This window comes from Engystomops pustulosus, unplaced genomic scaffold (genome assembly GCF_040894005.1).
Source record: "Engystomops pustulosus unplaced genomic scaffold, aEngPut4.maternal MAT_SCAFFOLD_85, whole genome shotgun sequence".
NCBI lineage: Eukaryota > Metazoa > Chordata > Amphibia > Anura > Leptodactylidae > Engystomops > Engystomops pustulosus.
In genome coordinates, this window is record NW_027284972.1 from 195,493 (window position 1) to 221,657 (window position 26,165).

General features: G+C 59.5%; 1 protein-coding gene across 10 annotated transcripts in view; it reads right to left on the reverse strand.

Moving 5' to 3' along the window:
- The window catches only part of VAV2 (vav guanine nucleotide exchange factor 2), a 103,190-nt gene extending 77,278 nt beyond the window's left edge, over positions 1-25,912 (reverse strand). For 4 of the 10 annotated variants that reach the window (XM_072131528.1, XM_072131527.1, XM_072131524.1 and 1 more), the window contains exon 1: positions 24,313-25,911. In XM_072131528.1, the coding sequence (XP_071987629.1) occupies positions 24,313-24,516 (204 nt within the window). In that variant the 5' untranslated portion in view covers positions 24,517-25,911. Of the gene's footprint in view, positions 1-24,312 lie in introns of all 10 variants that reach the window. The other 6 variants (XM_072131529.1, XM_072131525.1, XM_072131526.1 and 3 more) reach the window with 3 other exon arrangements.
- Between the last annotated feature and the right edge of the window lie 253 nt (positions 25,913-26,165).

Sequence of the window (26,165 nt, forward strand, 5' to 3'; positions counted from 1 at the left end):
TGTCCCGTCCACACACACACACACACACACACACACACACACACACACACTACAACCCCCGGGATGTCCCGTCCACCCACACACACACACACACACACACACACACTACAACCCCCGGGATGTCCCGTCCACCCACACACACACACACACACACTACAACCCCCGGGATGTCCCGTCCACCCACACACACACACTACAACCCCCGGGATGTCCCGTCCACCCACACACACACACACACACACACACACACACACTACAACCCCCGGGATGTCCCGTCCACCCACACACACACTACAACCCCCGGGATGTCCCGTCCACCCACACACACACACACACACACACTACAACCCCCGGGATGTCCCGTCCACCCACACACACACACACACTACAACCCCCAGCGTGTCCCGTCCACACACACACACACTACAACCCCCAGCGTGTCCCGTCCACACACACTACAACCCCCAGCGTGTCCCGTCCACACACACACACACACTACAACCCCCAGCGTGTCCCGTCCACACACACACACTACAACCCCCAGCGTGTCCCGTCCACACACACACACTACAACCCCCAGCGTGTCCCGTCCACACACACACACACACTACAACCCCCAGCCTGTCCCGTCCACACACACACACACACACTAAAACCCCCAGCGTGTCCCGTCCACACACACACACTACAACCCCCAGCGTGTCCCGTCCACACACACACACACTACAGCCCCCGGGATGTCCCGTCCACCCACACACACACACACTAAAACCCCCAGCGTGTCCCGTCCACACACACACACTACAACCCCCAGCGTGTCCCGTCCACACACACACTACAACCCCCAGCGTGTCCCGTCCATACACACACACACACTACAACCGCCGGGATGTCCCGTCCACACACACACACACACTACAACCCCCAGCGTGTCCCGTCCACACACACACACACTACAACCCCCAGCGTGTCCCGTCCACACACACACACACTACAACCCCCAGCGTGTCCCGTCCATACACACACACACACTACAACCCCCAGCGTGTCCCGTCCACACACACACACTACAACCCCCAGCGTGTCCCGTCCACACACACACACACTACAACCCCCAGCGTGTCCCGTCCACACACACACTACAACCCCCAGCGTGTCCCGTCCATACACACACACACACTACAACCGCCGGGATGTCCCGTCCACACACACACACACACTACAACCCCCAGCGTGTCCCGTCCACACACACACACACTACAACCCCCAGCGTGTCCCGTCCACACACACACTACAACCCCCAGCGTGTCCCGTCCATACACACACACACACACACACTACAACCGCCGGGATGTCCCGTCCACACACACACACACTACAACCCCCAGCGTGTCTCGTCCACACACACACACTACAACCCCCAGCGTGTCCCGTCCACACACACACACTACAACCCCCGGGATGTCCCGTCCACACACACACACTACAACCCCCAGCGAGTCCCGTCCACACACACACACACTACAACCCCCAGCGTGTCCCGTCCACACACACACACACTACAACCCCCAGCGTGTCCCGTCCACACACACACACACTACAACCCCCAGCGTGTCCCGTCCACACACACACTACAACCCCCAGCGTGTCCCGTCCACACACACTACAACCCCCAGCGTGTCCCGTCCACACACACACACACACTACAACCCCCAGCGTGTCCCGTCCACACACACACACACTACAACCCCCAGCGTGTCCCGTCCATACACACACACTACAACCCCCAGCGTGTCCCGTCCACACACACACACATTACAACCCCCAGCGTGTCCCGTCCACACACACACACATTACAACCCCCAGCGTGTCCCGTCCACACACACACACTACAACCCCCAGCGTGTCCCGTCCACACACACACACTACAACCCCCAGCGTGTCCCGTCCACACACACACACTACAACCCCCAGCGTGTCCCGTCCACACACACACACTACAACCCCCAGCGTGTCCCGTCCACACACACACTACAACCCCCAGCGTGTCCCGTCCACACACACACACTACAACCCCCAGCGTGTCCCGTCCACACACACACACTACAACCCCCAGCGTGTCCCGTCCACACACACACACACACACTACAACCCCCGGGATGTCCCGTCCACACACACACACACACACACTACAACCCCCAGCGTGTCCCGTCCACACACACACACTACAACCCCCAGCGTGTCCCGTCCACACACACACACTACAACCCCCAGCGTGTCCCGTCCACACACACACACACTACAACCCCCAGCGTGTCCCGTCCACACACACACACACTACAACCCCCAGCGTGTCCCGTCCACACACACACTACAACCCCCAGCGTGTCCCGTCCACACACACACACTACAACCCCCAACGTGTCCCGTTCACACACACACACTACAACCCCCAACGTGTCCCGTCCACACACACACACACACTACAATCCCCAACGTGTCCCGTCCACACACACACACACTACAACCCCCAGCGTGTCCCGTTCACACACACACTACTGCCCCCAACGTGTCCCGTTCACACACACACACTACAACCCCCAACGTGTCCCGTTCACACACACACACTACAACCCCCAACGTGTACCATTCACACACACACACTACAACCCCCAGCGTGTCCCGTCCACACACACACACACTACAACCCCCAGCGTGTCCCGTCCACACACACACACTACAACCCCCAGCGTGTCCCGTCCACACACACACACACACTACAACCCCCAGCGTGTCCCGTCCACACACACACACACACACACACACACTACAACCCCCAGCGTGTCCCGTCCACACACACACACACTACAACCCCCAGCGTGTCCCGTCCACACACACACACTACAACCCCCAGCGTGTCCCGTCCACACACACACTACAGCCCCCAGCGTGTCCCGTCCACACACACACTACAACCCCCAGCGTGTCCCGTCCACACACACACACACTACAACCCCCAGCGTGTCCCGTCCACACACACACTACAACCCCCAGCGTGTCCCGTCCACACACACACTACAACCCCCAGCGTGTCCCGTCCATACACACACACACTACAACCCCCAGCGTGTCCCGTCCACACACACACTACAACCCCCAGCGTGTCCCGTCCACACACACACACACTACAACCCCCAACGTGTCCCGTTCACACACACACACACACACACACTACAACCCCCAGCGTGTCCCGTACACACACACACACACACACTACAACCCCCGGGATGTCCCGTCCACACACACACACACTACAACCCCCAGCGTGTCCCGTCCACACACACACACACTACAACCCCCAACGTGTCCCGTTCACACACACACACACACACTACAACCCCCAGCGTGTCCCGTACACACACACACACACACACTACAACCCCCGGGATGTCCCGTCCACACACACACACACTACAACCCCCAACGTGTCCCGTTCACACACACACACACACACTACAACCCCCAGCGTGTCCCGTCCACACACACACTACAACCCCCAGCGTGTCCCGTCCACACACACACACTACAACCCCCAGCGTGTCCCGTCCACACACACACACTACAACCCCCAGCGTGTCCCGTCCACACACACACACACTACAACCCCCAGCGTGTCCCGTCCACACACACACACACTACAACCCCCAGCGTGTCCCGTCCACACACACACACACACTACAACCCCCGGGATGTCCCGTCCACCCACACACACACACTACAACCCCCAGCGTGTCCCGTCCACACACACACACTACAACCCCCAGCGTGTCCCGTCCACACACACACACTACAACCCCCAGCGTGTCCCGTCCACACACACACACTACAACCCCCAGCGTGTCCCGTCCACACACACACACACACACTACAACCCCCAGCGTGTCCCGTCCACACACACACACACTACAACCCCCAGCGTGTCCCGTCCACACACACACACACTACAACCCCCAGCGTGTCCCGTCCACACACACACACTACAACCCCCAGCGTGTCCCGTCCACACACACACACACACTACAACCCCCAGCGTGTCCCGTCCACACACACTACAACCCCCAGCGTGTCCCGTCCACACACACACACACACACTACAACCCCCAGCGTGTCCCGTCCACACACACACACTACAACCCCCAGCGTGTCCCGTCCATACACACACACTACAACCCCCAGCGTGTCCCGTCCACACACACACACACACTACAACCCCCAGCGTGTCCCGTCCACACACACACACACACTACAACCCCCAGCGTGTCCCGTCCACACACACACTACAACCCCCAGCGTGTCCCGTCCACACACACTACAACCCCCAGCGTGTCCCGTCCACACACACACACACACTACAACCCCCAGCGTGTCCCGTCCACACACACACACACACTACAACCCCCAGCGTGTCCCGTCCACACACACACACTACAACCCCCAGCGTGTCCCGTCCACACACACACACTACAACCCCCAGCATGTCCCGTCCATACACACACACTACAACCCCCAGCGTGTCCCGTCCACACACACACACTACAACCCCCAGCGTGTCCCGTCCACACACACACACACTACAACCCCCAGCGTGTCCCGTCCACACACACACACACTACAACCCCCAGCGTGTCCCGTCCACACACACACTACAACCCCCAGCGTGTCCCGTCCACACACACACTACAACCCCCAGCGTGTCCCGTCCACACACACACACTACAACCCCCAGCGTGTCCCGTCCACACACACACACTACAACCCCCAGCGTGTCCCGTCCACACACACACACACACACTACAACCCCCGGGATGTCCCGTCCACACACACACACACACTACAACCCCCAGCGTGTCCCGTCCACACACACACACTACAACCCCCAGCGTGTCCCGTCCACACACACACACACTACAACCCCCAGCGTGTCCCGTCCACACACACTACAACCCCCAGCGTGTCCCGTCCACACACACACACACACACTACAACCCCCAGCGTGTCCCGTCCACACACACACACTACAACCCCCAGCGTGTCCCGTCCATACACACACACTACAACCCCCAGCGTGTCCCGTCCACACACACACACTACAACCCCCAGCGTGTCCCGTCCACACACACACACACTACAACCCCCAGCGTGTCCCGTCCACACACACACACTACAACCCCCAGCGTGTCCCGTCCACACACACACTACAACCCCCAGCGTGTCCCGTCCACACACACACTACAACCCCCAGCGTGTCCCGTCCACACACACACACTACAACCCCCAGCGTGTCCCGTCCACACACACACACACTACAACCCCCAGCGTGTCCCGTCCACACACACACACACACACACTACAACCCCCGGGATGTCCCGTCCACACACACACACTACAACCCCCAGCGTGTCCCGTCCACACACACACACACTACAACCCCCAGCGTGTCCCGTCCACACACACACACTACAACCCCCAGCGTGTCCCGTCCACACACACACACTACAACCCCCAGCGTGTCCCGTCCACACACACACACTACAACCCCCAGCGTGTCCCGTCCACACACACACACACTACAACCCCCAGCGTGTCCCGTCCACACACACACACACTACAACCCCCAGCGTGTCCCGTCCACACACACACACACTACAACCCCCAGCGTGTCCCGTCCACACACACACACACTACAACCCCCAGCGTGTCCCGTCCACACACACACTACAACCCCCAGCGTGTCCCGTCCACACACAAACACTACAACCCCCAGCGTGTCCCGTCCACACACACACACTACAACCCCCAACGTGTCCCGTTCACACACACACACACTACCACCCCCAACGTGTCCCGTTCACACACACACACACACTACAACCCCCAACGTGTCCCGTCCACACACACACACACTACAACCCCCAGCGTGTCCCGTCCACACACACACACTACAACCCCCAACGTGTCCCGTTCACACACACACACTACAACCCCCAACGTGTACCATTCACACACACACACTACAACCCCCAGCGTGTCCCGTCCACACACACACACTACAACCCCCAGCGTGTCCCGTCCACACACACACACACACACTACAACCCCCAGCGTGTCCCGTCCACACACACACACACTACAACCCCCAGCGTGTCCCGTCCACACACACACACACACTACAACCCCCAGCGTGTCCCGTCCACACACACACACACACACACTACAACCCCCAGCGTGTCCCGTCCACACACACACACACACACACTACAACCCCCAGCGTGTCCCGTCCACACACACACACTACAACCCCCAGCGTGTCCCGTCCACACACACACACTACAACCCCCAGCGTGTCCCGTCCACACACACACACTACAACCCCCAGCGTGTCCCGTCCACACACACACTACAACCCCCAGCCTGTCCCGTCCACACACACACACACTACAACCCCCAGCGTGTCCCGTCCACACACACACACTACAACCCCCAGCGTGTCCCGTCCATACACACACACTACAACCCCCAGCGTGTCCCGTCCACACACACACTACAACCCCCAGCGTGTCCCGTCCACACACACACACACACTACAGCCCCCAGCGTGTCCCGTCCACACACACACTACAACCCCCAGCGTGTCCCGTCCACACACACACACACACACACTACAACCCCCAGCGTGTCCCGTCCATACACACACTACAACCCCCAGCGTGTCCCATCCACACACACTACAACCCCCAGCGTGTCCCGTCCACACACACTACAACCCCCAGCGTGTCCCGTCCACACACACTACAACCCCCAGCGTGTCCCGTCCACACACACTACAACCCCCAGCGTGTCCCGTCCACACACACACACACACACTACAACCCCCAGCGTGTCCCGTCCACACACACACTACAACCCCCAGCGTGTCCCAACCACACACACTACAACCCTCAGCATGCCATGTAACGAACTGGGATATACCCTCCACACAAAGTACAGGGCCCCCTCCAGAGACACCATATAGACAATGTGCATCCTCAGCTGACCTGCGGGGTACAGGGCCCCCCCCTCCAGAGACACCATATAGACAATGTGCATCCTCAGCTGACCTGCGGGGTACAGGGCCCCCCCCTCCAGAGACACCATATAGACAATGTGCATCCTCAGCTGACCTGCGGGGTACAGGGCCCCCCCCTCCAGAGACACCATATAGACAATGTGCATCCTCAGCTGACCTGCGGGGTACAGGGCCCCCCCCTCCAGAGACACCATATAGACAATGTGCATCCTCAGCTGACCTGCGGGGTACAGGGCCCCCCCCTTCAGAGACACCATATAGACAATGTGCATCCTCAGCTGACCTGCGGGGTAAAGGCCCCCCCCCCCTCCAGAGACACCATATAGACAATGTGCATCCTCAGCTGACCTGCGGGGTACAGGGCCCCCCTCCAGAGACACCATATAGACAATGTGCATCCTCAGCTGACCTGCGGGGTACAGGGCCCCCCCTCCAGAGACACCATATAGACAATGTGCATCCTCAGCTAACCTGCGGGGTACAGGCCCCCCCTCCAGAGACACCATATAGACAATGTGCATCCTCAGCTGACCTGCGGGGTACAGGGCCCCCCCCTCCAGAGACACCATATAGACAATGTGCATCCTCAGCTGACCTGCGGGGTACAGGGCCCCCCTCCAGAGACACCATATAGACAATGTGCACCCTCAGCTGACCTGCGGGGTAAAGCCCCCCCCCCCCTCCAGAGACACCATATAGACAATGTGCATCCTCAGCTGACCTGCGGGGTAAAGGGCCCCTCCCTCCAGAGACACCATATAGACAATGTGCATCCTCAGCTGACCTGCGGGGTACAGGGCACCCCCCTCCAGAGACACCATATAGACAATGTGCATCCTCAGCTGACCTGCGGGGTACAGGGCCCCCCCCTCCAGAGAAACCATATAGACAATGTGCATCCTCAGCTGACCTGCGGGGTACAGGGCCCCCTCCAGAGACACCATATAGACAATGTGCATCCTCAGCTGACCTGCGGGGTACAGGGCCCCCCTCCAGAGACACCATATAGACAATGTGCATCCTCAGCTGACCTGCGGGGTACAGGGCCCCCCTCCAGAGACACCATATAGACAATGTGCATCCTCAGCTGACCTGCGGGGTACAGGGCCCCCCTCCAGAGACACCATATAGACAATGTGCACCCTCAGCTGACCTGCGGGGTAAAGGCCCCCCCCCCCCTCCAGAGACACCATATAGACAATGTGCATCCTCAGCTGACCTGCGGGGTACAGGGCCCCCCCCTCCAGAGACACCATATAGACAATGTGCATCCTCAGCTGACCTGCGGGGTACAGGGCCCCCCTCCAGAGACACCATATAGACAATGTGCATCCTCAGCTGACCTGCGGGGTAAAGGCCCCCCCCCCCCTCCAGAGACACCATATAGACAATGTGCATCCTCAGCTGACCTGCGGGGTAAAGGGCCCCTCCCTCCAGAGACACCATATAGACAATGTGCATCCTCAGCTGACCTGCGGGGTACAGGGCCCCCCCTCCAGAGACACCATATAGACAATGTGCATCCTCAGCTGACCTGCGGGGTACAGAGCCCCCCTCCAGAGACACCATATAGACAATGTGCATCCTCAGCTGACCTGCGGGGTACAGGCCCCCCCTCCAGAGACACCATATAGACAATGTGCATCCTCAGCTGACCTGCGGGGTACAGGCCCCCCCCTCCAGAGACACCATATAGACAATGTGCATCCTCAGCTGACCTGCGGGGTACAGGGCCCCCCCCTCCAGAGACACCATATAGACAATGTGCATCCTCAGCTGACCTGCGGGGTACAGGGCCCCCCCCCCCTCCAGAGACACCATATAGACAATGTGCATCCTCAGCTAACCTGCGGGGTACAAGGCCCCCTCCAGAGACACCATATAGACAATGTGCATCCTCAGCTGACCTGCGGGGTACAGGGCCCCCCCTCCAGAGACACCATATAGACAATGTGCATCCTCAGCTCACCTGCGGGGTACAGGGCCCCCCCCTCCAGAGACACCATATAGACAATGTGCATCCTCAGCTGACCTGTGGGGTACAGGGCCCCCCCCTCCAGAGACACCATATAGACAATGTGCATCCTCAGCTGACCTGCGGGGTACAGGGCCCCCCCTCCAGAGACACCATATAGACAATGTGCATCCTCAGCTGACCTGCGGGTTAAAGGGCCCCCCTCCAGAGACACCATATAGACAATGTGCATCCTCAGCTGACCTGCGGGGTACAGGGCCCTCCTCCAGAGACACCATATAGACAATGTGCATCCTCAGCTGACCTGCGGGGTACAGGCCCCCCCTCCAGAGACACCATATAGACAATGTGCATCCTCAGCTGACCTGCAGGGTAAAGGGCCCCCCTCCAGAGACACCATATAGACAATGTGCATCCTCAGCTGACCTGCGGGGTACAGGGCCCCCCCTCCAGAGACACCATATAGACAATGTGCATCCTCAGCTGACCTGCGGGGTAAAGGGCCCCCCCCCCTCCAGAGACACCATATAGACAATGTGCATCCTCAGCTGACCTGCGGGGTACAGGGCCCCCTCCAGAGACACCATATAGACAATGTGCATCCTCAGCTGACCTGCGGGGTACAGGGCCCCCCCCTCCAGAGACACCATATAGACAATGTGCATCCTCAGCTGACCTGCGGGGTACAGGGCCCCCCCTCCAGAGACACCATATAGACAATGTGCATCCTCAGCTGACCTGCGGGGTAAAGCCCCCCCCCTCCAGAGACACCATATAGACAATGTGCATCCTCAGCTGACCTGCGGGGTAAAGCCCCCCCCCACCTCCAGAGACACCATATAGACAATGTGCATCCTCAGCTGACCTGCGGGGTACAGGGCCCCCCCTCCAGAGACACCATATAGACAATGTGCATCCTCAGCTGACCTGCGGGGTACAGGGCCCCCCCCTCCAGAGACACCATATAGACAATGTGCATCCTCAGCTGACCTGCGGGGTACAGGGCCCCCCTCCAGAGACACCATATAGACAATGTGCATCCTCAGCTGACCTGCGGGGTACAGGGCCCCCCCCTCCAGAGACACCATTTAGACAATGTGCATCCTCAGCTGACCTGCGGGGTACAGGGCCCCCCTCCAGAGACACCATATAGACAATGTGCATCCTCAGCTGACCTGCGGGGTACAGGGCCCCCCCCTCCAGAGACACCATATAGACAATGTGCATCCTCAGCTGACCTGCGGGGTAAAGCCCCCCCCTCCAGAGACACCATATAGACAATGTGCATCCTCAGCTGACCTGCGGGGTACAGGGCCCTCCTCCAGAGACACCATATAGACAATGTGCATCCTCAGCTGACCTGCGGGGTACAGGCCCCCCCTCCAGAGACACCATATAGACAATGTGCATCCTCAGCTGACCTGCAGGGTAAAGGGCCCCCCTCCAGAGACACCATATAGACAATGTGCATCCTCAGCTGACCTGCGGGGTACAGGGCCCCCCCCTCCAGAGACACCATATAGACAATGTGCATCCTCAGCTGACCTGCGGGGTAAAGGGCCCCCCCCCCTCCAGAGACACCATATAGACAATGTGCATCCTCAGCTGACCTGCGGGGTACAGGGCCCCCTCCAGAGACACCATATAGACAATGTGCATCCTCAGCTGACCTGCGGGGTACAGGGCCCCCCCTCCAGAGACACCATATAGACAATGTGCATCCTCAGCTCACCTGCGGGGTACAGGGCCCCCCTCCAGAGACACCATATAGACAATGTGCATCCTCAGCTGACCTGCGGGGTAAAGCCCCCCCCCTCCAGAGACACCATATAGACAATGTGCATCCTCAGCTGACCTGCGGGGTAAAGCCCCCCCCCCCTCCAGAGACACCATATAGACAATGTGCATCCTCAGCTGACCTGCGGGGTAAAGCCCCCCCCCACCTCCAGAGACACCATATAGACAATGTGCATCCTCAGCTGACCTGCGGGGTACAGGGCCCCCCCTCCAGAGACACCATATAGACAATGTGCATCCTCAGCTGACCTGCGGGGTACAGGGCCCCCCCCCTCCAGAGACACCATATAGACAATGTGCATCCTCAGCTGACCTGCGGGGTACAGGGCCCCCCTCCAGAGACACCATATAGACAATGTGCATCCTCAGCTGACCTGCGGGGTACAGGCCCCCCCCCTCCAGAGACACCATATAGACAATGTGCATCCTCAGCTGACCTGCGGGGTACAGGGCCCCCCTCCAGAGACACCATATAGACAATGTGCATCCTCAGCTGACCTGCGGGGTAAAGCCCCCCCCCTCCAGAGACACCATATAGACAATGTGCATCCTCAGCTGACCTGCGGGGTAAAGCCCCCCCCCACCTCCAGAGACACCATATAGACAATGTGCATCCTCAGCTGACCTGCGGGGTACAGGGCCCCCCCCTCCAGAGACACCATATAGACAATGTGCATCCTCAGCTGACCTGCGGGGTACAGGGCCCCCCCCTCCAGAGACACCATATAGACAATGTGCATCCTCAGCTGACCTGCGGGGTACAGGGCCCCCCCCCTCCAGAGACACCATATAGACAATGTGCATCCTCAGCTGACCTGCGGGGTAAAGCCCCCCCCCACCTCCAGAGACACCATATAGACAATGTGCATCCTCAGCTGACCTGCGGGGTACAGGGCCCCCCCCTCCAGAGACACCATATAGACAATGTGCATCCTCAGCTGACCTGCGGGGTACAGGGCCCCCCCCTCCAGAGACACCATATAGACAATGTGCATCCTCAGCTGACCTGCGGGGTACAGGCCCCCCAGGACGTGTTCAGGTCAGGGGGCAGAGGGACATTCGCTGCCATTGTACAGCAACACAAGCTGAGGGTTTGTTACACTGTATCCAGATATAAGAATCAAGACTGATACAAATGTAATAAAATAGACCGCACCGATGCCATGTGTCTCCAGACCTGCTAAAACATCCGGTAAGTGCACAGTCCTACGGTAAGTATCACACCATGCGGTGAGTGCACAGTCATACGGTAAGTATCACACCATGCGGTGAGTGCACAATCCTACACTAAGTATCACACCATGCGGTGAGTGCACAGTCCTACACTAAGTATCACACCATGCGGTGAGTGCACAGTCCTACGGTAAGTATCACACCATGCGGTGAGTGCACAGTCCTACGGTAAGTATCACACCATGCGGTGAGTGCACAGTCCTACGGTAAGTATCACACCATGCGGTGAGTGCACAGTCATACGGTAAGTATCACACCATGCGGTAAGTGCACAGTCATACGGTAAGTATCACACCATGCGGTGAGTGCACAGTCCTACGGTAAGTATCACACCATGCGGTGAGTGCACAGTCCTACGGTAAGTATCACACCATGCGGTGAGTGCACAGTCATACGGTAAGTATCACACCATGCGGTAAGTGCACAGTCATACGGTAAGTATCACACCATGCGGTGAGTGCACAGTCCTACGGTAAGTATCACACCATGCGGTGAGTGCACAGTCCTGCGGTAAGTATCACACCATGCGGTGAGTGCACAGTCATACGGTAAGTATCACACCATGCGGTAAGTGCACAGTCATACGGTAAGTATCACACCATGCGGTGAGTGCACAGTCCTACGGTAAGTATCACACCATGCGGTGAGTGCACAATCCTACGGTAAGTATCACACCATGCGGTGAGTGCACAGTCCTACGGTAAGTATCACACCATGCGGTAAGTGCACAGTCCTACGGTAAGTATCACACCATGCGGTGAGTGCACAGTCCTACGGTAAGTATCACACCATGCGGTAAGTGCACAGTCCTACAGTAAGTATCACACCATGCGGTAAGTGCACAGTCCTACGGTAAGTATCACACCATGCGGTGAGTGCACAGTCCTACGGTAAGTATCACACCTTGCGGTGAGTGCACAGTCCTACGGTAAGTATCACACCATGCGGTGAGTGCACAATCCTACGGTAAGTATCACACCATGCGGTGAGTGCACAATCCTACGGTAAGTATCACACCATGCGGTGAGTGCACAGTCCTACGGTAAGTATCACACCATGCGGTGAGTGCACAATCCTACGGTAAGTATCACGCCATGCGGTGAGTGCACAGTCCTACGGTAAGTATCACACCATGCGGTGAGTGCACAGTCCTACGGTAAGTATCACGCCATGCGGTGAGTGCACAGTCCTACGGTAAGTATCACACCATGCGGTGAGTGCACAGTCCTACGGTAAGTATCACGCCATGCGGTGAGTGCACAGTCCTACGGTAAGTATCACACCATGCGGTAAGTGCACAGTCCTACGGTAAGTATCACACCATGCGGTGAGTGCACAGTCCTACGGTAAGTATCACGCCATGCGGTGAGTGCACAGTCCTACGGTAAGTATCACGCCATGCGGTGAGTGCACAGTCCTACGGTAAGTATCACACCATGCGGTGAGTGCACAGTCCTACGGTAAGTATCACACCTTGCGGTGAGTGCACAGTCCTACGGTAAGTATCACACCATGCGGTGAGTGCACAATCCTACGGTAAGTATCACACCATGCGGTGAGTGCACAATCCTACGGTAAGTATCACACCATGCGGTGAGTGCACAGTCCTACGGTAAGTATCACACCATGCGGTGAGTGCACAATCCTACGGTAAGTATCACGCCATGCGGTGAGTGCACAGTCCTACGGTAAGTATCACACCATGCGGTGAGTGCACAGTCCTACGGTAAGTATCACGCCATGCGGTGAGTGCACAGTCCTACGGTAAGTATCACACCATGCGGTGAGTGCACAGTCCTACGGTAAGTATCACGCCATGCGGTGAGTGCACAGTCCTACGGTAAGTATCACACCATGCGGTAAGTGCACAGTCCTACGGTAAGTATCACACCATGCGGTGAGTGCACAGTCCTACGGTAAGTATCACGCCATGCGGTGAGTGCACAGTCCTACGGTAAGTATCACGCCATGCGGTGAGTGCACAGTCCTACGGTAAGTATCACACCATGCGGTGAGTGCACAGTCCTACGGTAAGTATCACACCATGCGGTGAGTGCACAGTCATACGGTAAGTATCACACCATGCGGTGAGTGCACAATCCTACGGTAAGTATCACACCATGCGGTGAGTGCACAATCCTACGGTAAGTATCACACCATGCGGTGAGTGCACAGTCATACGGTAAGTATCACACCATGCGGTGAGTGCACAGTCATACGGTAAGTATCACACCATGCGGTGAGTGCACAGTCCTACGGTAAGTATCACGCCATGCGGTGAGTGCACAGTCCTACACTAAGTATCACACCATGCGGTGAGTGCACAGTCCTACGGTAAGTATCACACCATGCGGTGAGTGCACAGTCCTACGGTAAGTATCACACCATGCGGTGAGTGCACAGTCATACGGTAAGTATCACACCATGCGGTGAGTGCACAATCCTACGGTAAGTATCACACCATGCGGTGAGTGCACAGTCCTACGGTAAGTATCACACCATGCGGTGAGTGCACAGTCATACGGTAAGTATCACACCATGCGGTGAGTGCACAGTCCTACGGTAAGTATCACACCATGCGGTGAGTGCACAGTCCTACGGTAAGTATCACACCATGCGGTGAGTGCACAGTCATACGGTAAGTATCACACCATGCGGTGAGTGCACAGTCCTACGGTAAGTATCACGCCATGCGGTGAGTGCACAGTCCTACGGTAAGTATCACACCATGCGGTGAGTGCACAGTCATACGGTAAGTATCACACCATGCGGTGAGTGCACAGTCATACACTAAGTATCACACCATGCGGTGAGTGCACAGTCCTACGGTAAGTATCACACCATGCGGTGAGTGCACAATCCTACGGTAAGTATCACACCATGCGGTGAGTGCACAGTCCTACGGTAAGTATCACACCATGCGGTGAGTGCACAGTCCTACGGTAAGTATCACACCATGCGGTGAGTGCACAGTCCTACGGTAAGTATCACACCATGCGGTGAGTGCACAGTCATACGGTAAGTATCACACCATGCGGTGAGTGCACAATCCTACGGTAAGTATCACACCATGCGGTGAGTGCACAGTCCTACGGTAAGTATCACACCATGCGGTGAGTGCACAGTCCTACGGTAAGTATCACACCATGCGGTGAGTGCACAGTCATACGGTAAGTATCACACCATGCGGTAAGTGCACAGTCATACGGTAAGTATCACGCCATGCGGTGAGTGCACAGTCCTACGGTAAGTATCACACCATGCGGTGAGTGCACAGTCCTACGGTAAGTATCACACCATGCGGTGAGTGCACAGTCCTACACTAAGTATCACACCATGCGGTGAGTGCACAGTCCTACGGTAAGTATCACACCATGCGGTGAGTGCACAGTCATACGGTAAGTATCACACCATGCGGTAAGTGCACAGTCATACGGTAAGTATCACGCCATGCGGTGAGTGCACAGTCCTACGGTAAGTATCACACCATGCGGTGAGTGCACAGTCCTACGGTAAGTATCACACCATGCGGTGAGTGCACAGTCCTACACTAAGTATCACACCATGCGGTGAGTGCACAGTCATACACTAAGTATCACGCCATTGTAGGGTAAGAGGTCAGGGGTCAGGCAGTGTAGTGCGGGATTACTCGGGGCACTACTTCCTGCACGGGGAGATAAGACGCTGTCGCACGGATTTGCATACGGCCAGAAGGAAGACAAAGTACAAACATGGGGGATGCGGGTCCAGGGGAGGGGCCCCCATATACATAATTACTGCTCTACTCCCTACCCAATCACCTGCAAGACATTATCTCCATCCTGACACTGAACTACAACCCCCAGCAGAGTAGAGGTTGGAGCCCGCGCTCCCTGCTGAATAATTCACCATCGTCTTATTATAAGTGGATCACAGATCTGACAGGTTACAGCTGTTCTGCCCCGAGAGACGGCGCCGAGCCAGATACACAGCGCCAGCAACTGGGCCGCCACGTGCGCCACGGGCAGAGGCCCCCTACGGAGTGTGTGCGAGGGGGGGGGCAGAGCCCCCCTACGGAGTGTGTGCGAGGGGGGGGGGGCAGAGCCCCCCTACGGAGTGTGTGCGAGGGGGGGGGGGGCAGAGCCCCTCTACGGAGTGTGTGCGAGGGGGGGGGGGGCAGAGCCCCTCTACGGAGTGTGTGCGAGGGGGGGGGGCAGAGCCCCCCTACGGAGTGTGTGCGAGGGGGGGGGCAGAGCCCCCCTACGGAGTGTGTGCGAGGGGGGGGGCAGAGCCCCCCTACGGAGTGTGTGCGAGGGGGGGGGCAGAGCCCCCCTACGGAGTGTGTGCGAGGGGGGGGCAGAGCCCCCCTACGGAGTGTGTGCGAGGGGGGGGCAGAGCCGCCAGGAGCCCCAGCAGCACAGAGGACGCCAGGAGCCCCAGCAGCACAGAGGACGCCAGGAGCCCCAGCAGCACAGAGGACGCCAGGAGCCCCAGCAGCACAGAGGACGCCAGGAGCCCCAGCAGCACAGAGGACGCCAGGAGCCCCAGCAGCACAGAGGACGCCAGGAGCCCCAGGGGGGGGCAGAGCCACCCTACGGAGTGTGTGCGAGGGGGGGCAGAGCCGCCAGGAGCCCCAGCAGCACAGAGGACGCCAGGAGCCCCAGCAGCACAGAGGACGCCAGGTGCCCCAGCAGCACAGAGGACGCCAGGAGCCCCAGCAGCACAGAGGACGCCAGGAGCCCCAGCAGCACAGAGGACGCCAGGAGCCCCAGCAGCACAGAGGACGCCAGGAGCCCCAGCAGCACAGAGGACGCCAGGAGCCCCAGCAGCACAGAGGACGCCAGGAGCCCCAGCAGCACAGAGGACGCCAGGAGCCCCAGCAGCACAGAGGACGCCAGGAGCCCCAGCAGCACAGAGGACGCCAGGAGCCCCAGCAGCACAGAGGACGCCAGGAGCCCCAGGGGGGGGCAGAGCCACCCTACGGAGTGTGTGCGAGGGGGGGCAGAGCCGCCAGGAGCCCCAGCAGCACAGAGGACGCCAGGAGCCCCAGCAGCACAGAGGACGCCAGGTGCCCCAGCAGCACAGAGGACGCCAGGAGCCCCAGCAGCACAGAGGACGCCAGGAGCCCCAGCAGCACAGAGGACGCCAGGAGCCCCAGCAGCACAGAGGACGCCAGGAGCCCCAGCAGCACAGAGGACGCCAGGAGCCCCAGCAGCACAGAGGACGCCAGGAGCCCCAGCAGCACAGAGGACGCCAGGAGCCCCAGCAGCACAGAGGACGCCAGGAGCCCCAGCAGCACAGAGGACGCCAGGAGCCCCAGCAGCACAGAGGACGCCAGGAGCCCCAGCAGCACAGAGGACGCCAGGAGCCCCGGCAGCACAGAGTATTTCAGCCATATCCGCTGTGCTCCTCGTAACCTCTCACTCGTGGAGATTGTTATCAGATCAGGAAATGTGAGGAAAATTGCTAGAAAAAGCAGAAATCTGAACTTTGCACAAAACACGACAGCGGAGGAATCCTCCATGTAACCAGTTATACAGGAAGAGCTCAGAGAAATGTGTGACCCATGACCTTTACCCCCAGTCATACAGGTGACCTCGCCCGTATAGTGCAGGCAGCGGCCCCGGTTATCTGGGAATTCCTCCCGCCGCCCCCCTCGGCTTCCTGGAGCAGGGGGTTTTCGGGAAGGCCCACAGCGCAGACTTGGCCGGGATCCATCATTCCTGGATCCCTGCCCGGAGTCATCTCGAGGATCCGGCACTGATGTCACTGTCGCTAGGAGACAATGCCGAGGCTGCGGGAGCCGGGGCGTCACCTCATGGTCTCCGTAATATCTACTACACCGCGACCCTCATCAGCCGCTCCAGGACCTGGCGGGAGGCACAGGGGGGCCGGACCCTCACCAGCCGCTCCAGGACCTGGCGGGAGGCACGGGGGGGGGGCGGACCCTCACCAGCCGCTCCATGACCTGGCGGGAGGCACGGGGGGGCCGGACCCTCACCAGCCGCTCCATGACCTGGCGGGAGGCACGGGGGGGCCGGACCCTCACCAGCCGCTCCATGACCTGGCGGGAGGCACGGGGGGGGCGGACCCTCACCAGCCGCTCCAGGACCTGGCGGGAGGCACGGGGGGGCCGGACCCTCACCAGCCGCTCCATGACCTGGCGGGAGGCACGGGGGGGGCGGACCCTCACCAGCCGCTCCATGACCTGGCGGGAGGCACGGGGGGGGCGGACCCTCACCAGCCGCTCCATGACCTGGCGGGAGGCACGGGGGGGCCGGACCCTCACCAGCCGCTCCATGACCTGGCGGGAGGCACGGGGGGGCCGGACCCTCACCAGCCGCTCCAGGACCTGGCGGGAGGCACAGGGGGGCCGGACCCTCCCCAGCCGCTCCAGGACCTGGCGGGAGGCACAGGGGGGCCGGACCCTCACCAGCCGCTCCAGGACCTGGCGGGAGGCACAGGGGGGCCGGACCCTCACCAGCCGCTCCAGGACCTGGCGGGAGGCACAGGGGGGCCGGACCCTCACCAGCCGCTCCAGGACCTGGCGGGAGGCACAGGGGGGCCGGACCCTCACCAGCCGCTCCAGGACCTGGCGGGAGGCACAGGGGGGCCGGACCCTCACCAGCCGCTCCAGGACCTGGCGGGAGGCACAGGGGGGCCGGACCCTCACCAGCCGCTCCAGGACCTGGCGGGAGGCACAGGGGGGCCGGACCCTCACCAGCCGCTCCAGGACCTGGCGGGAGGCACAGGGGGGCCGGACCCTCACCAGCCGCTCCAGGACCTGGCGGGAGGCACAGGGGGGCCGGACCCTCACCAGCCGCTCCAGGACCTGGCGGGAGGCACAGGGGGGCCGGACCCTCACCAGCCGCTCCAGGACCTGGCGGTAGGGAACAGGGGGGCCGGACCCTCACCAGCCGCTCCAGGACCTGGCGGGAGGCACAGGGGGGCCGGACCCTCACCAGCCGCTCCAGGACCTGGCGGGAGGCACAGGGGGGCCGGACCCTCACCAGCCGCTCCAGGACCTGGCGGGAGGCACAGGGGGGCCGGACCCTCACCAGCCGCTCCAGGACCTGGCGGGAGGCACAGGGGGGCCGGACCCTCACCAGCCGCTCCAGGACCTGGCGGGAGGCACAGGGGGGCCGGACCCTCACCAGCCGCTCCAGGACCTGGCGGGAGGCACAGGGGGGCCGGACCCTCACCAGCCGCTCCAGGACCTGGCGGGAGGCACAGGGGGGCCGGACCCTCACCAGCCGCTCCAGGACCTGGCGGGAGGCACAGGGGGGCCGGACCCTCACCAGCCGCTCCAGGACCTGGCGGGAGGCACAGGGGGGCCGGACCCTCACCAGCCGCTCCAGGACCTGGCGGGAGGCACAGGGGGGCCGGACCCTCACCAGCCGCTCCAGGACCTGGCGGGAGGCACAGGGGGGCCGGACCCTCACCAGCCGCTCCAGGACCTGGCGGGAGGCACAGGGGGGCCGGACCCTCACCAGCCGCTCCAGTACCTGGCACAGCAGTCATGAATGTGAAGGTCCTGGAAGCTGGATGGACACAGGACCCTCCATTATGTTATGGCTGTTACACAGAGCAGAACATGTAATGAGGCAAGGAGGATGGCACCCAGCTTTCCCAAGTGGAATGGAAGGAATGTGCGCAAGATAATCATCTGTATATATTCCGTAGCACCGAACACATCATAGTGGACAATAGGGGTGAGGACCCTGATCCCAGGAGCTTACAGTCTATGAGGATGAGGGGTGACACAAGAGCTTACAGTCTATGAGGATGAGGAGGTGACACAAGAGCTTACAGTCTATGAGGATGAGGAGATGACACAAGAGCTTACAGTCTATGAGGATGAGGGGGGACACAGGAGCTTACAGTCTATGAGGATGAGGGGTGACACAAGAGCTTACAGTCTATGAGGATGAGGGGGTGACACAAGAGCTTACAGTCTATGAGGATGAGGAGGTGACACAAGAGCTTACAGTCTATGAGGATGAGGGGTGACACAAGAGCTTACAGTCTATGAGGATGAGGAGGTGACACAAGAGCTTACAGTCTATGAGGATGAGGGGGTGACACAAGAGCTTACAGTCTATGAGGATGAGGGGGGAGACACAAGAGCTTACAGTCTATGAGGATGAGGGGGTGACACAAGAGCTTACAGTCTATGAGGATGAGGGGGTGACACAAGAGCTTACAGTCTATGAGGATGAGGGGGGACACAAGAGCTTACAGTCTATGAGGATGAGGGGTGACACAAGAGCTTACAGTCTATGAGGATGAGGGGGTGACACAAGAGCTTACAGTCTATGGAGGATGAGGGGAACCAAGATCTTACAGTCTATGAGGATGAGGGGGTGACACAAGAGCTTACAGTCTATGAGGATGAGGGGGTGACACAAGAGCTTACAGTCTATGAGGATGAGGGGGTGACACAAGAGCTTACAGTCTATGAGGATGAGGGGGTGACACAAGAGCTTACAGTCTATGAGGATGAGGGGGTGACACAAGAGCTTACAGTCTATGAGGATGAGGAGGTGACACAAGAGCTTACAGTCTATGAGGATGAGGGGAACCAAGATCTTACAGTCTATGAGGATGAGGGGGTGACACAAGATCTTACAGTCTATGAGGATGAGGGGGGGACACAAGAGCTTACAGTCTATGAGGATGAGGAGGTGAGACAAGAGCTTACAGTCTATGAGGATGAGGGGGTGACACAAGAGCTTACAGTCTATGAGGATGAGGGGGTGACACAAGAGCTTACAGTCTATGAGGATGAGGGGGTGACACAAGAGCTTACAGTCTATGAGGATGAGGGGGGAGACACAAGAGCTTACAGCCTATGAGGATGAGGGGAGGACACAAGAGCTTACAGCCTATGCGGATGAGGGGGGAGACACAAGAGCTTACAGTCTATGAGGATGAGGGGAGGACACAAGAGCTTACAGTCTATGAGGATGAGGGGGTGACACAAGAGCTTACAGTCTATGAGGATGAGGGGAGGACACAAGAGCTTACAGTCTATGAGGATGAGGGGAGGACACAAGAGCTTACAGTCTATGAGGATGAGGGGAGGACACAAGAGCTTACAGTCTATGAGGATGAGGGGGGGACACAAGAGCTTACAGTCTATGAGGATGAGGGGGTGACACAGGAGCTTACAGTCTATGAGGATGAGGGGGTGACACAAGAGCTTACAGTCTATGAGGATGAGGGGGGGGTGACACAAGAGCTTACAGTCTATGAGGATGAGGGGGGACACAAGAGCTTACAGTCTATGAGGATGAGGGGGTGACACAGGAGCTTACAGTCTATGAGGATGAGGGGGTGACACAAGAGCTTACAGTCTATGAGGATGAGGGGGTGACACAAGAGCTTACAGTCTGGGGGGGGGGGGGACCCAGCCAAAGAACAGCGCAAGGTGAGGGGGGGGCACGACCACAGAACAGCGCAAGGTGAGGGGGGGCAGCGTGGGAGTCTGGAGTCTTCCCTGCACAGAGACATGGAGATTCCTCTAGTACAGGGAGACCAGAGAACCTGCTCCAGTGCACAACTACTGACCCAGGATTACAGGAGGACAGCCAGGAGCCGGCCGAGGAATCCTCCTACCTATGGATATAATGGGGGGCCGCCTGTCACCATATACCGAGGTCAGACACCTGCAGATCAGGGGACAGGTGGGGGGTGCACAGCGGACATCACTACACTGCAAAGGGTTAAACACATACCTGGAGTGCGAGGTGCAGATTATCAGATTTGGGGCTAATTCTGCAGGACACGAGCGGTTAATGACTTTCTCTGTCTCCATGTCTGATATAAGCCGCTTTCCCCAGCACCAGATGTCACCCTCATCATTTATTACCAGTCACCCGTCCTCACCCATCCTGACCCCGCCAGCCCAGGGGGGTCCTGCGGAGGGGGGCGGGGGGGACGGGGGGGTGAGGACAATCATTAAAACTTCCCATCATTTCTATTGCTTTACCCTCCTCACATGTGACCCCAACATCACAAGAATGCAACGTGCCAACCGCACCAACTCGTGTCCCTGTCCCCCAATCCCAAGTGTCAGCGTGTCCCTGTCCTGTCCCCCCCAAGTGTCAGCGTGTCCCTGTCCCCCAATCCCAAGTGTCAGCGTGTCCCTGTCCCCCAATCCCAAGTGTCAGCGTGTCCCTGTCCTGTCCCCCCAAGTGTCAGCGTGTCCCTGTCCTGTCCCCCCAAGTGTCAGCGTGTCCCTGTCCTGTCCCCCCAAGTGTCAGCGTGTCCCTGTCCTGTCCCCCCAAGTGTCAGCGTGTCCCTGTCCCCCAATCCCAAGTGTCAGCGTGTCCCTGTCCCCCAATCCCAAGTGTCAGCGTGTCCCTGTCCTGTCCCCCCAAGTGTCAGCGTGTCCCTGTCCTGTCCCCCCAAGTGTCAGCGTGTCCCTGTCCTGTCCCCCCAAGTGTCAGCGTGTCCCTGTCCCCCAATCCCAAGTGTCAGCGTGTCCCTGTCCTGTCCCCCCAAGTGTCAGCGTGTCCCTGTCCTGTCCCCCCAAGTGTCAGCGTGTCCCTGTCCTGTCCCCCCAAGTGTCAGCGTGTCCCTGTCCTGTCCCCCCAAGTGTCAGCGTGTCCCTGTCCTGTCCCCCCAAGTGTCAGCGTGTCCCTGTCCTGTCCCCCCAAGTGTCAGCGTGTCCCTGTCCTGTCCCCCCAAGTGTCAGCGTGTCCCTGTCCTGTCCCCCCAAGTGTCAGCGTGTCCCTGTCCTGTCCCCCCAAGTGTCAGCGTGTCCCTGTCCTGTCCCCCCAAGTGTCAGCGTGTCCCTGTCCTGTCCCCCAAGTGTCAGCGTGTCCCTGTCCTGTCCCCCAAGTGTCAGCGTGTCCCTGTCCTGTCCCCCAAGTGTCAGCGTGTCCCTGTCCTGTACCCCAAGTGTCAGCGTGTCCCTGTCCTGTCCCCCAAGTGTCAGCGTGTCCCTGTCCTGTCCCCCAAGTGTCAGCGTGTCCCTGTCCTGTCCCCCCAAGTGTCAGCGTGTCCCTGTCCTGTCCCCCCAAGTGTCAGCGTGTCCCTGTCCGGTCCCCCCAAGTGTCAGCGTGTCCCTGTCCGGTCCCCCCAAGTGTCAGCGTGTCCCTGTCCTGTCCCCCCAAGGGTCAGCGTGTCCCTGTCCTGTCCCCCAAGTGTCAGCGTGTCCCTGTCCTGTCCCCCAAGTGTCAGCGTGTCCCTGTCCTGTCCCCCCAAGTGTCAGCGTGTCCCTGTCCTGTCCCCCCAAGTGTCAGCGTGTCCCTGTCCTGTCCCCCCAAGTGTCAGCGTGTCCCTGTCCTGTCCCCCCAAGTGTCAGCGTGTCCCTGTCCTGTCCCCCCAAGTGTCAGCGTGTCCCTGTCCGGTCCCCCCAAGTGTCAGCGTGTCCCTGTCCGGTCCCCCCAAGTGTCAGCGTGTCCCTGTCCTGTCCCCCCAAGTGTCAGCGTGTCCCTGTCCTGTCCCCCAAGTGTCAGCGTGTCCCTGTCCTGTCCCCCCAAGTGTCAGCGTGTCCCTGTCCTGTCCCCCCAAGTGTCAGCGTGTCCCTGTCCTGTCCCCCCAAGTGTCAACGTGTCCCTGTCCTGTCCCCCCAAGTGTCAGCGTGTCCCTGTCCTGTCCCCCCAAGTGTCAGCGTGTCCCTGTCCTGTCCCCCTCTAGTGCCCCCTGCTATATATATACCCCCAGTGTACTGTGCGACCCCCGCTATATATATACCCCCAGTGTACTGTGCGCCCCCTGCTATATATATACCCCCAGTGTACTGTGCGACCCCCGCTATATATATACCCCCAGTGTACTGTGCGCCCCCTGCTATATATATACCCCCAGTGTACTGTGCGCCCCCTGCTATATATATACCCCCAGTGTACTGTGCGACCCCCGCTATATATATACCCCCAGTGTACTGTGCGCCCCCTGCTATATATATACCCCCAGTGTACTGTGCGCCCCCTGCTATATATATACCCCCAGTGTACTGTGCGACCCCCGCTATATATATATATATATATATACCCCCAGTGTACTGTGCGCCCCCTGCTATATATATACCCCCAGTGTACTGTGCGCCCCCTTCAGATGACCATTATCTCCCTGCAGGACCTCCCAAGCTCCTGAATCACATGCCCAGAAAGTGACATTGGCAGCACTGGCTATGAGATCACATGACCCCCAGGACACCAGGACCACAGCAGCCGAGAACGACCCCCCCTACCTGAGACATCTGGGGCCGGAAGTTGATGTCCTTGAGGTCGATGGATCCCGGGGACAGGTTATGGAGCAGCTGGCACAGCAGGACGCCATCACGGAGAGCCTGGGCCAAGTCAAACACCACAGAAGACGGCCACACCACCCGGTGGTCCGGGGGCAGCACCCTGCAGTCTATCAGCCAGCGGCCGCACTGCCTCCACTCCTCCATGCTGCCAGCACAATGCCCCCCGCTCACACAGCCGGGCACCGCATGGCACAGGGGCAGCGAGATGCCTGCAGGGGAGGGGGCAGACTGCGGGGGGAACAGGGGGCGCAGGACCTATGCGGGGGGAACAGAGGGTGCGGGACCTATGTGGGGGGAACAGAGGGTGCGGGACCTATGCGGGGGGAACAGAGGGTGCGGGACCTATGCGGGGGGAACAGAGGGTGCGGGACCTATGTGGGGGGAACAGAGGGTGCGGGACCTATGTGGGGGGAACAGAGGGTGCGGGACCTATGTGGGGGGAACAGAGGGTGCGGGACCTATGTGGGGGGAACAGAGGGTGCGGGACCTATGTGGGGGGAACAGAGGGTGCGGGACCTATGTGGGGGGAACAGAGGGTGCGGGACCTATGTGGGGGGAACAGAGGGTGCGGGACCTATGTGGGGGGAACAGAGGGTGCGGGACCTATGCGGGGGGAACAGAGGGCGCGGGACCTATGTGGGGGGAACAGAGGGTGCGGGACCTATGCGGGGGGAACAGAGGGCGCAGGACCTATGTGGGGGGAACAGAGGGTGCGGGACCTATGTGGGGTGAATAGAGGGCGCAAAACCTATGCGGGGGGAACAGAGGGTGCAGGACCTATGCGGGGGGAACAGAGGGCGCAGGACCTATGCGGGGGGAACAGAGGGTGCAGGACCTATGCGGGGGGAACAGAGGGTGCAGGACCTATGCGGGGGGAACAGAGGGTGCAGGACCTATGTGGGGGGAACAGAGGGCGCAGGACCTATGTGGGGGGAACAGAGGGCGCAGGACCTATGTGGGGGGAACAGAGGGTGCGGGACCTATGTGGGGTGAATAGAGGGTGTATATGTGAGGTGCAGACTGCGGGGTGAATAGAGGGTGTATATGTGAGGTGCAGACTGCGGGGTGAATAGAGGGTGTATATGTGAGGTGCAGACTGCGGGGTGAATAGAGGGTGTATATGTGAGGTGCAGACTGCGGGGTGAATAGAGGGTGTATATGTGAGGTGCAGACTGCGGGGTGAATAGAGGGTGTATATGTGAGGTGCAGACTGCGGGGTGAATAGAGGGTGTATATGTGAGGTGCAGACTGCGGGGTGAATAGAGGGTGTATATGTGAGGTGCAGACTGCGGGGTGAATAGAGGGTGTATATGTGAGGTGCAGACTGCGGGGTGAATAGAGGGTGTATATGTGCCTCTCCGGCTCCTGGTCCCCGGCCTCTCCGGCTCCTGGTCCCCGGCCTCTCCCCTCTCCTGCTCCGGGGCCGCGGCTCTTGTTCTTCTCTTGTCTCCCGGAGCGCTCGGCTCTGATTCACTGCGCGCCGCCGCTGAAAAACGGGAACGCGCGGACTGGGCGGGACCGATAAGAAGGCGGAGCCATGGGGGAGGGTCTAGAAGATAAAGGAGACAATGAGATTATATCCCCCATAATATGTCATCACCCGGAGATATAACCCCCAGAATGTGTCATCACACAAGGATTATAACCCCCATCATTTGTCATCACCCGGAGATATAACCCCCATCATGTGTCATCACACAAGGATTATAACCCCCATCATGTGTCATCACACAAGGATTATAACCCCCATCATGTGTCATCACCTGGAGATTATAACCCCCATCATGTGTCAT